The 12,229-nt window shown below is 49.5% G+C and overlaps 4 protein-coding genes across 4 annotated transcripts; 1 reads left to right on the top strand and 3 right to left on the bottom strand.

Annotated features, from left to right (window-relative positions):
• Nucleotides 1-71: 71 nt before the first annotated feature.
• On the bottom strand, nt 72-1,691 carry CDV56_102841 (CRAL-TRIO domain-containing protein; the record flags this gene model as incomplete). The annotated part of the gene is made up of 4 exons (XM_026756460.1): nt 72-601; nt 662-761; nt 813-854; nt 906-1,691. 4 exons carry the CDS (start codon nt 1,689-1,691, stop codon nt 72-74), a joined length of 1,458 nt encoding a protein of 485 aa, XP_026610490.1.
• Nucleotides 1,692-2,252: 561 nt separating this feature from the next.
• Nucleotides 2,253-3,458, bottom strand: CDV56_103101 (uncharacterized protein; the record flags this gene model as incomplete). The annotated part of the gene is made up of 1 exon (XM_026756720.1): nt 2,253-3,458. One exon carries the CDS (start codon nt 3,456-3,458, stop codon nt 2,253-2,255), a length of 1,206 nt encoding a protein of 401 aa, XP_026610491.1.
• A 648-nt stretch (nt 3,459-4,106) lies between these two features.
• Nucleotides 4,107-5,524, bottom strand: CDV56_103313 (uncharacterized protein; the record flags this gene model as incomplete). The annotated part of the gene is made up of 2 exons (XM_026756932.1): nt 4,107-4,979; nt 5,042-5,524. 2 exons carry the CDS (start codon nt 5,522-5,524, stop codon nt 4,107-4,109), a joined length of 1,356 nt encoding a protein of 451 aa, XP_026610492.1.
• A 4,223-nt stretch (nt 5,525-9,747) lies between these two features.
• Nucleotides 9,748-11,076, top strand: CDV56_103896 (uncharacterized protein; the record flags this gene model as incomplete). Its single annotated transcript, XM_026757515.1, has 5 exons — nt 9,748-9,775; nt 9,830-10,435; nt 10,485-10,535; nt 10,584-10,708; nt 10,918-11,076. 5 exons carry the CDS (start codon nt 9,748-9,750, stop codon nt 11,074-11,076), a joined length of 969 nt encoding a protein of 322 aa, XP_026610493.1.
• Between the last annotated feature and the right edge of the window lie 1,153 nt (nt 11,077-12,229).

The following is a 12,229-nucleotide window of genomic DNA, read 5'->3' on the forward strand; positions in this document are numbered from 1 at the left end:
TGTGATGCGTCGGGTATCAGCATCATGTCATCGTCCCATCAATAGATATCAGATACCAACGGTGCAAGTTATTAGACATTAATGAGCTTCACCCGAGCACGGTCAATATGTGCCACCTCCAGCACCTTGGCTGTCTCGATCTGGACCTGAGGTTTAGGATCTGGATAGTGCTTGATTCTCCCTCCATCCTGAATGACGCCCGTCCGATCGAGGCAGTTGCGGGCTCGGACAAAAGGATCCAATTTCCAGTAATTCACCCGAAGTTGCTCCATCAACTCCAAACGGCGCGACTTGACGATCGCAACCTCTTCTGGGCAGTCGAGTCTCGTCGCCTCGATCCATTGAGATGTAAGGGAAAGGAATTCCTCGCTGATATGGTGCCGCTCAGTCAGTAGCGCATCGCGCGCTTCGTCGTCCTCCATCAAGTAGTTCTCATCCATTTCGGGCTCGGTATACTCATACTCCCAGTCCTCATCACCTCCAAGCTCGCTCACAATCTGACTGGGATGAATGAACTGTGCGAGATCTTCCACAGACTTGGTGAAGTGGATTTTCGTCACAACGTCTAGGTCAATCCAGCCTTTGATGATCTTCCATATCCCTGCGTAGGCTCAGTTAGATGAGCTATGGAGGTAAACGACAGCAACTGGGCCAGGCACACCTGTAAAGATACGGGGGGCATTGTGGATGAGCAAAACACCCAACGATTCGGGATAATATAATTCGAAACATCGAATAATAAACTTTACAGGGGCATACTCCTGGTGTATAGAACATCAGTAGGTACTTCTCAACAAAGACGGCAAACCCACCATATTTGCGAGGGAAAAGCCAGTCATGTCAAAAATGACACTCTACAGACAGCATGTCAGTAATATGGATTCAACTATGTGAGTGGTGCATACCGCTGTCTCCACAGGAGGCACAATGAGAAGCCGGACCGACTCCATGATATGTGTGATGTATCGGTTCATCACCTCCTCGGACTGATCCTCGGGTCGATGCAGCCGCACTCGTACCACGCACAAGGGTCGGCTTTGTCGATCAACCCCATGGACATAGCATTTCCCCATCCGCAACTGACTGAGAAACCCACTCGCCAGTTGTGCGTCGGCAGAAATCGATGGTGCCTGCGACTGTTGAAGTGCAAGAAGTTCTCCCCCTGGCAGGAGACGGTCATCCACATGCATTTCCTTTATTCGCCACTGCAAAGCATTCAGAATCAGAATAAAAGCCTTGCTGACATTCCACTTGCAGAAACGCAGGTATCGAAGCATCCATCTATCCGGAAATTCATGTTTGGTCGCCGTGAGTATGCCCCAGCGGACATCGTCTGGGCTCAGGTGGGTCAAGGACTTTGCGACCGATCTGATCTCAGACGCAGTCATACCGATGCTGCAAAGACTCTGGACTAGTGGGCTTGAAATTGCTGAAAAAGACGCGGTGCTGGTCCTGCGCAACAGGATGGAATCGGTCCGAGCCAGCAGCGAGTTTCGGCGCGCAAATGACGAAACTGAGGTTGACCCATTCTGTTCCGCACTGTTGGCCCGGAAGACTCGTTCGAGGTCTCTGAAAGAGGCGGCATCTTCAAGACGGAGAACCAAGGACCAGAGTTGCTGCAAGCATCTCTCCTGTTCCCTGGACAGATTTCCCAGAAACCCCCAAGGGATATTGCTTGGGTCTGGAACCATTTGAGTGTAGAACAATCACTGCTGCATGGAACGGGTATCGACCCCGCGCAGGGATACACAGAGGGTTGCGCAGTTCAGACATCAATCTTAACAGTGTCACAGTGTAGCCCATCAGATGCCAGGAGGCGGTGCAGGCTGCTTCCCCGCACATCAACATTCCCTCCTCGGCTCAGCGGCTTCGTCCATGGAATGATGCTGTCTGATTGGCCTTGGTACTGGGATTAGACCCGAGAATGGGCCAATCATAATTGCGGTCCTGACAAGGAAAGCGCTTTTCTGATTGGCTAAAGGGTCTTTCGAGCTATCTAGTATGATGTCATACAGACTGCCTATGTAGAGGCATCAAGAGGCACTCCATTGTAAAGTAGTATAGTCGTCTATACCTACAGTGCTTTCTGTAATTCATAATTCACTAAGCACAAAGATATCTTTGGTTATGTTGTTCATCATTTATCTAATAACTCATTGCTTAAATACATAATCTCCAAAGACTTTGGAGTGTTAAAAACAGTCATGCATATGTACAAGGGAGATTCACGAGGTAGGTCCTTAGCGCTCAGATCATTTGCTCTCCTTCTTAGCCTCATCAGCAAGATCCTCGGCCTGCTTCTTTCTCTCCGATAAGACACCCTGGATGTCATTGATGGTATCCTTGAGAATCTTCTCCGCCTCTTGACCCTTCTTCTCCGCGATACTCTGGAGTGACTGCAGCTGAGAGAGAATGTTCGAACCTCCTGGCAACTTCTCGGCCAGACTGTCAAGGTTGAAACCGCTGTTCTTGGCTTGGTCAACAGTCTTGTTGATGTATCCCTCCAGGTCCCCTAGGTTGCCTGAAGACGAGCTCTCCTTGATTATACCCCATAATTCCCCAAAGTTGCCCTTTTTCAGTGCATCGCTGTTTTTCTCAACAAGCTCCTTGGCCTTGGGGTTCCGCTCAAGGTATGGCTTAACCTCTTCCATGCCTCGCTGCCATGCCTCATCACCGAACTTCTGGAGCTTCTCCCTCTTCTCCTGGGCCAGCCTTTGAATCTTCTCAACGGTCTTAGAATTGACACCGCTTGAGACAATGTCCTTCACCTGCTGCCAAGTTCTGTCCACCTCCTCTTTCGCCTGAGGACCATAGGCATTGCCCATCTCCTTCAGCTGATCCAAGCTGCCACCGACCTTTTTCTTGATATCGGGATGGTTGTCAAGGATGTCGCCTGCAGAATCGCCGGCCAGTTCATATAGGCGCTTGAAGTGCTCTTGTAGAATGTCCCGTATCTTAACAGCTGTGTTCATATCAAGGCTGCCTTTCTTCGTAGCTTCGCGCAACTCTTTGTAGGCATTGCCGACAATGTCATCGAATTCCTTTCCATGCTTGCGCTTGATCTCCTCGAGGTCGTCAAACGCCCGGTCGACATAGGGCTTTGCGCCGGGGATCCATGACGCGTAACTTTTCGCAGTATCTCTCAGCCAACCAAACGCCTCGTCGGGATCAGGAGTCTTCTGAGCCACTGTCTTCTTTGCTTGGTTATAGTATTCTTGTGTTTGATTTGCGGTCTGGATCAGCTTCTTCGCCCCAGAAAAGTGATACCAGGTGTATCCGGCAGCAAAGGTCACAGCTCCACCAGCAATGCCCCCAATTAAGGCAGAGTTGGTGCCATTCGTGGCGGACTCGGTTGAGGTAGAGTAGCGAGACCGTTGATTGCGAAGAGAGGCCCTTGTTTGGCTCCAGAGCTGCTGCCTGGTGCAGCTGGTTGCGAATCGTGAACCTCGGCTCAACATGTTGTGATTAAGTGAGTATGAAGGAGGATAAAAGTGAAATGAAGAAGTCAGATTTGTCTGTGTGCTTAATTACAACACAGATAATTGAGATCTGGAGTAGACAGTAGTATTTATAATTCAGATGCAATGACGATGCCTTGTAGAGTGACATTGTTGCATGGGGCATGTTCATATCTATTGCGTCATGATGGGGGGAATGCGGTGCCCTACTTCCCTGTTTCCGGCAGCCAAGCCAAGTCACCCATGGCTGGGCAATAAGCCATTCTACAATAATGATCGACAGGAACTGGGATAAAATGATGTCTGTGTTCTTATTTTAGTTATGCCTAGTTATTACTAATTTACTACATAGTGACTTGACCAGCATTATGCTTAAAATTTAGTACCCCAAGCATGATGTCACTGGGTTGGCAGTATTTACATCTACGCTCCTCTTGGCTTCAAGATATAATTCTTGTGATTTATAGTTCTACATGCTTCCTGATCCAAGTGGCGTCATAGAACCATGTCTGCTGGGCTGCCCTGGTTCTGCTGTATCTTGATATTTATAAATTGAATGCACCTACTACCAAATAGGCAGCGCCTTATGGTATTATATGTTTTGTTTCTTTGCTCTCGATATTGTACATCATTCCGTCAAAAGATGCATCAGATGGAACATCTGTCCTTGATACGACTGATCATGTCCATGCGGGCTGCAAGTTTATCGCCCAATTTGCTCAACTCGTCGCCGGGCATCGCGCGGCGGAAATTGGCTGCGCGACTCACCCGTGCAATGTCCAAGAGTGCCAATGGAGCAAGGATCAGGTTGAAGATGGCCAGGGGCGCATTCTTGTCGTCATCCACCACCGTGTAGATATCCAACGCCACGTTACCGACTGTCCCCATCAGCGCGACAATGCGCCCAATCGTGACAAGCGAGGTCAACCCACTCACGATCTCACCGACCACGGGGACGAAAAAGAAACTGGCGCTCAGGAAGGCAAAGAGGATTGCCTTGCGCTTCTCCCTATCCATCTCCTCTGCCACCTTGACGATTGATTTCATGTTTTCCACCGCGTCTGCAACCATGAAGATGGGGAGTGAGACAGCGTCAACGAGATCGTCGGTTAACCCCAAGTAAGTGCCTTCCTTGACCCTTCGGACGGCGTCGTCCAGCTGCGGCTTCAGGTCCTGCAGGCGTCCATGGGCCTCCGTCACTACGTCTCTTGGGTCGATCACATCCTCCCGCTTAAAACCCTTGGGCACGGGGAAGTTGTAGTCCCAGTTGCTGTCTCCGCAGTGTTTCTCTGTCGGCGCACAGAAGTAGTGATGCACATTTTCCCAGGTGATATCCTCCTGCGCGACACCCGTCTCAGAGTATAGGTCGGCCCAGAACTGAGCGGCCTTGTCCTCATTCATCGTCCAGTAAACGGACTGGGAGTACCGGAGCCCCTTGGCTGGAGGCATCTCGCCTCGTTTCGAGTAGTCAGGAGGACACGCCTGGCTGACGTTCCGGTAGCGGTACTTTGGGGGTTCGCACTGGACCTCTGGGTTATTGCAATTCCCTTCTGGCACACTGTCGTACTCCTCGCAATACCGACAATATACATCCTGGTATTTCTTGTCTGGCCACATTCCCAGGCAGTAGTCACAGCAGGTGACGGTTTCGTCACAATACAGCCAAAGTACTCGTTGCCGTGATCAAGCATAAACTCCTCAACCACCTTTGTGCTGCCCTGAACCACCGCGTCGGCGTAGGTCTTGAATTTCTCGTCGTACCCGTCCGCCATCATTGCATAGTAACGGGAGAGCGAGCCGGTGAGGTTGGCTTGCAGAGCCTGCAAAACGTACTGCGCTCGGCACTCGTCAGAAAAGCCTGCAGCATCCTGCTTGATCGCCTCAAAGGTGGTGTAGGTTCCGGTGCAGTTCTCCAGTTTGGGAGCACCGGGCTCCAAGACGTCAGTGCTGTAATCGTCAACTGTGAATCTCTGCAGATCAACCGCCCAGTCAATTGTGCCGGCGAAGTTGAGTCCCTTCCAATGGCTGCGACGGGTGTTTTTGGTCGTCTCTGACATGTACGCCATTCAGTCTCTAGGCAGAGCGCACGTTATAGCCCTGTGGCTTACCGGCTTTACCAACGACAGTAAGAGTATAAGACTAATTTTGCTACCCCTCTTACTCTTTCTAAGCTGAATGTTGAAAATGTGATGTTTTCCTGCCATTTCCCTTTAATTAGTCGCATTCATGTGATGAACGCAGTAGGTACTAGGTATTATTGTTTAAATTAATTATTATTATCATTATTATTATGGCCACCTTTGACAACAGTGGCAAACACTTAATCAGGCTAAGCTATCTTTGACTTCTCTTCCACCCCCTCCCAAAGTAGGTAGTATTTTCATTTTATTGTTATTTTTCTTCTTCCTTTTGTCTAGGAAAATGCTCAAACTTCAACTTCTATCTACTTCGAGAACATACAAATCCACATTATCCAGCTGCTCCGGCATCTGGTTACTTCATGATAGGAGCCCCATTAGCCATACAATAATGCCTCAACCCACTAGTGTTCCGATAGAGATCATTCTTGAGATCCTAGAACGCCTTCAACCCTCGGATCAACTGCTGGTCCTGCAGGCGTTTCCTGGCTTGGCAGAAATCTCGTATATCAGCGTCTAGCTTGACCTCATTGAATTCTTTCAGCCGTAAAAATTCGCCATCGATAATAGCCATGGACTCAGGTGAAATTCTTATTTTGATTGTGCCTGAATCAGACCTTTGCTGCTCGTATCCTTCCTCATGCATCCAATCCATGTTCATCATGGACTCCACACACTCTTTCAAGTCCCAGCCGTAGAGTCGCTCATTTAAGCTGCCCACTAGTTTTCTGGCTGTCCAATCTTGTGTCAGCATTAGCTGCATACTGACAAATGTCACTCACTTATATATGGGAAGCTATTGATTGCCCGAGACAGAGCGTATCTTATACACTCTGTCAAAGGCTGCGTTTTGAGAAATAAGTAAGTAGCAAGGCCGGCACCCACGATAATGATCTTCATCTCGATCAGGATGAAAGTGGTGCTGATAGACGTGCCTGAGTATTCCGAGGAAACTGGGCTATAAGCATCATAACCTCTGAACATGCCACGCTTCTGGACCTGGCTGCATAAACCGTGGCTTCTTCTAACAACTACTATTTTCCCTGGTGATTGAGCCAGAATTTAAGAAACATAGGGCGGCTAATATATATGTAGTTATTTCTTGCCCATTAAAATAATAAATGAGCTGACAGAAGCAGGGTGGGAAGATCATTAGCTCTGTGCACTGTGCGATGTCCTGTGCCTTCTTGAAAACTCATGATGCTGCCGCCCACAGTCTGGTCAATGTATGCCAGGGGTCAGCAGAGGTACCCCAGTCCACAGAAAGATACTCTATATCACAGTCATTATACTGATTTCGTTGTTATCTTGCAGAATAAATAAATTTCCCGCAACATCCTAGCACTAGCCCTGTTGACATTACTATTCAAAAAAGCCAGCAATGATGAGGAACGAAGACGTCTGGACATAGGTGCTAGGTGAAGGGCACCTTAGGATAATGAAAGCGGAAGAAACTTCATCCGGACCCCCTGCACCATGTACCCTCTGGCAAAACATACCCTTTCGGGCAAGACTCGAGGCATCCAACAAAAAAGTAAAAGCCGCCGAGTTCGAATCCGTCCTCCCGACTCTCATAACAGCCTGGGAGGAGCTTCGAACAAATAGGACAACGTGGAAGCAACATAGGACTCCTCAGATCCTTACATTCATTCTCCTCGCTAGCCTGAATCATATCAATGACGTACTTATGAAAGCGTTCGGTGAAACAAGTGAAGCAGCAACTATGGCCACATCCTAACACTAACTCAACGGTATCAATGCCGCAAAGAATGCAGAGGTACGTCTTGATAACTGGATTTTCTGCAGTATGTTAGCACCTAGTGTCTAAGGGATGAGGCTGTCTATTACCATGCTCTTGGGGGCCTGCACTGCAACGGTGCGATCTGTCCAGAACAACATCATTGGTTGTGATGCCAGTCTCCGTCGTACTTGCTATTAAGCTATTAATACTTTCACTGTGGCTTCGGAAAACTGTTTGTACCCCCGCTCGTCTTGGAGTAGTCTCCTTCAGAGGGCTGCTTCTCTGTCTCACGATCATCGGGATAACAGCCATGAGGGTCATACACCTCTGCTGGCAGTTCTGGCCATAGGTAAATAACGGCTTCGCTGAAGATATTGATGGTGGAAGACATGGTCAAAGATGAGATCCGCTGGAGTTAATTCATGGAAAGAAGCAAACAAGCTGTCTGAGACAAGGAGAGAAGGATAATCACCAGCGATGTCTCTGCTTATATAGGGGAGTAGGAGGTCTCCAAGTCAGACGGGCACATGCGGCAATGGCTCCATTTAGTACGTGCTGCTAATGTTTGGACCAATGCGTTCTACCGGACGGTGATGGCCAGTGGTTGACCTTGTCCACATTCCATTTGAAGCAAAGCTGCCTTGGGAATAGTCACAGCCACTGCAGGTTGTACAGCGGTCCTACCTCATCACCGGCTTCACCGAGAGCCAACCATTCAAAGTCATATGAGAGGATTGAATATGCCTTCAGTACAGCCTGACCGGGCTGCAAAATGAAGCAGTGAGAGTTAACCAACGCTCTTATTTACCAAGCAAGTTAGAGATTGCCCAGTGTCAAGGAGGCCAAACTGGATCTGCCAGAGATGACCACTGTTCCGCTTCAATGCCACTAAATGGGTAATCCTCTCAAACTTGGGAGATTGGTAAGTGATACGCTAGAGCATGTTGAGTTATTTATCTATCTACAGAGAGGGTCAACGAGAAAATCCGGCTTACAAACAGAGACCTAATAGATTCAATAGTACTCCCGCTGTATCCATAACAATCTAGTGAACTCCCATAGCTTATCGTTTATGGATTTCTGCCTCCTGTCCGAGTTTGTGCGGAAGAGAGTCTTAACAAACCCCTCGAAAACATCCAGCTCATCAAAATCATTAATGCGGACCGGTTCGATCCTTCCATGTCGCTCGATAGTGTACTCCCTTTCCCTAGGACACGCATAAACAGGGTGTCTGCTGCCTTTTCCAAGTGGATCTTCATGCCAGTAACCGAACAATACGCCTCGTTCACAAAATAACGGAGTCCGGGATCGTCTGGGAGGGTGATTCTCGGTATCGTTCTTGCAAGACTGAGTGGCGCTCGGAGAACCACTTGACGGTTCGATTGACGGAATAGGAGCATCAGGATCGTGTGGCAGACTGATGATGGCTGGTAGCTTCCCTCGCTTTCTTCTTGGATTCGGCTTTTTCTTTTGACGTCTGGGGTCTAGTACGTCGGTTAGCATTGCTGACTTAGAGAACTGAGTCAACATACCCTCAACATACCCCTAGTGTTTTTCTGCGGCTTCATTTTCAGCTATGCCTTATGGTGAGGTGCCCTCAGGAGAGGGACAGCCTCTACCTTTATGCATCCACAGCCCGACTATCCGCTGTGGCTATCTTCCAACTTCGCTGCACTCTCTGGTTACTGTCAGCAACGCCACGGCTACGAATCAGCCTTGATTTCAAGCTGAACCAGTCCTTCTCTTGCCCAGAAGTCGCAGGTTGCATCACATTCACTGATGGTTGGAATGTCTTCTGATCATTGGCTGGTGTGGCGATGGTTGGAGGTCACCGGGAGCAAGGCATGCTCTCGTTAATGTGCCATGAGTGATGAAAGCCGGCTTTGTCCAGCTAAATCGTCGAATCACGGACGCCTTGCCCTTGGATATTCGGAACCTGGTCGTCTCTAACAAGACAAACAGCAGCGGTATCCTACCACCGCGGCCACCGAGGACCAACCGTTTGAGTTGTCTATGAAGCTGAAGTATGATTCAGCCGGGGTATCTGCCTTGGATATGGGCCGTCTGACGTGCCAGGACCTCTAGAAGCATCGAGGGCCAACCAATAACTTCTCTTGGTCATGCATGCACTTGTTGTTCTGTCGCAGCCACCTGTATGTGCACAAATTTAGAACTCTCGAGAGTCCAGATGGCAATCTACCTAGCGCTGAAGTTGCGTCACATTCAACCGTTCTTCGCGTCTTACTATCGTTGTCAGGTGGACGTTCTCGAATCGGTGACGGTAAGGCGCTTGGATCATGTCAGGCATGAAGAAGACATAAAAGGGCATCTTGCTCCCTACCTGCCGGACAGTTGTATTGTTTCTGCGGGCTACTGTTTTCTAACGTTGCCAAAGATTTGCTATTATACCATGATGAGACAGCCCATGTCGTATCGAGGTATTACTTTTGGTTATCAAAGAGAACTGCGCTGCCGCTAACATCTGCTTCCAGTTGCCGGACTTGAAGGCTCAGAGGATAACCCAATTCTTATTGATTTCGAAGATGTCTCCTTGTCTGAAGAGGAGACCGAGATTTGCACTTCTCAACAAAGCTTTGACGGCTCTCCTGAGAACCCCATCTGTATCTTAGATGAGGTTACTGTCTGTGAGATCCCAGAAAGTCAAACGGAGGACAATGCTGCAGTACGATGTCCACATAGCTCACTTCTTGACCCTGTTGGCACTCCTAAGGAGAACATGGAAGATCCCCAGTCAGAAGGCGAGTGTGGCGTTAGCATGCAGTGTTCTCTCGTCCAAATGCAGGGCACAATCACGACTACATTTGACACTTCTGAGCTCCCTGTCTATTATTTCGACGAGAGTAGACTCTGCGAGAGTCCTGAGAGAGACTGGCAGGGCCCAACTCCCGTAGGGTCTCCACACATCTCGACTGTGAATTCTATTAGCATTCCTGAGGGAAGTGTGGAGCTTGAGCCACAAAGGCACCACGGCATTGTCATGGACAGTGCTCTGGCTCAAACGGAGAGCGCTGCAGGGGCCGCATCTGGCTCTTCTGAGCTCCTCATTCAAGAGCCAGAAGTTCCTGCTCTAGTTGATGGTATGTACAGCGCTTTCCTGACTTGCAGCCGTTTACTGATATGTCAAAGTGGAGGTGCAAACAGAAACCCCTCTGCGGGAAGAGAGAAGATACATGCATGGTATGCGTTGTAATTAAGGATCCGAGACCTATGGCTGATTGTTCATAGCAAGCACACAAACTACTCCTCACGGCATGGCGGCGCAGAGTGAAAATGGCACACTGAAAGGATCGAAAGCTGACAATAACCCCCGAAAGAGGAAGCATGAGAGCGCTAGTCCGGAATCTGTTCCGGTAAGGAGGTCCTTAAGAGTAAGGGTAAATAGACAGGCATGATGTGGACAGCTCGCGAATCATTAGTTAAGCATGGTATTTTTCAGTCTTTCCGTTGCTAAGCTTTGTTTCCTGCGCGGTTACCTTTGGATATTGTGTAATATTTTGGATAAGGGTTTGGATACGGCGCTGTCGGAGGAGCAGTCCAAGCCTGGTGGACATACCTCCAGCGCTACCTCCCCGAGATCACAAAGCACTCAATCGCCATCTATGATGACCTTACCCCCGTGGAGCGCAGTGTTCTGGCACATATGCGCACTGGGAAGATTGGGTTGAATCACTATCTCTTAACTATCAACCGGGCCGGCGACCCTCTCTGCCTGTTTTGAAGGGCCCTAGATACGACCCACCACGTGCTATTCAGCTGCACCCAGTACGACGACCTTTGGCAGATGACTGTGGACCAACACGGAAGGGACCTCTATGGACCTAATGAGGCCTTAATAGAGAAGTAGTACGCCCTTCAGGCTGTGCGGTTCATGCTGAACACTGGCTGGTTGATGTATCTGGTGGAAGCCACCCAGTCGGCATAGCTTGAGCCGAATGCCCCCAGTAGCATGCGGCCATTGACAGCCCTAGTAGGCGATGGCTGACAGACCATTATCACATACTATTGCACCCTACTAGTCACTCCCAACAGGGTGGTGCTACTGCCTGCCCTGACCCGCGCATCTCCGCCGCATCGGGATACCGGACTAGGACCTGGAGACCAGCACCGTTCAGTGGTGGCCCCACTGAAACCCTTGCAGACTTGGGAATCTGCGACATAATGAGGGTTCAAGAATTATATCTTCAGAGTATACTTCAGAAACTAAAATCGAAAGACTCTGTATGCTGGAACCCCGAACCTGCCTCCAACGTTACCTGGGTTTGAATCGCGAGCACACCGTACTGGTGGCGGAGATCACCGGGTTATTACTGGCCCTGCGGCTCCTCCAGCGAGATCTGGTCCTAAGTGACATGTGCCGGGCACCACCGCCTAACCATGCATGGTTCTCGGAGGCGGGCCGAGATGTATTCTGATTGGGCTGATGCAGACTGTATAGATGTGTCGAAGCTGCAGAAGCCGCAGGCCCCATTTGGAGCCGTCCAACGCGCCGCCGTAAAGACTAAAATGGTTTAGTGTGATGAGCACGAGCTTCAAATGTTGATTGGCGCTAGGACCGGGCCGACCCAATTTTTTGATCTGACCATCGTTCACCCCTTGAAACAGGCACACAATCTTGTGGTTCAAGAATATTTGAGATCTCTGGGGATTAGACCCGGGAAAGTCCAAAGTATTAGGAGCTGCACGTGACAACAACGAAGTGGAGAAGCGATTATCATCTGGCCACTCTTTCGCCTGCCTGCGAGTAGAGCCTTCTCACCCAGGAAGGCCATACTCTATTGAATCTTCAGAACAGGCTCTCAATCCAGGCGCCCTGCCTAGGATAAGGGACAGCTCCCCCTCCGCGCGCTGCCTGACACCCGCCCGGCAACCAC

Source organism: Aspergillus thermomutatus, assembly GCF_002237265.1.
Source record: "Aspergillus thermomutatus strain HMR AF 39 chromosome Unknown NODE_309, whole genome shotgun sequence".
Taxonomy (NCBI): Eukaryota; Fungi; Ascomycota; class Eurotiomycetes; order Eurotiales; family Aspergillaceae; genus Aspergillus; species Aspergillus thermomutatus.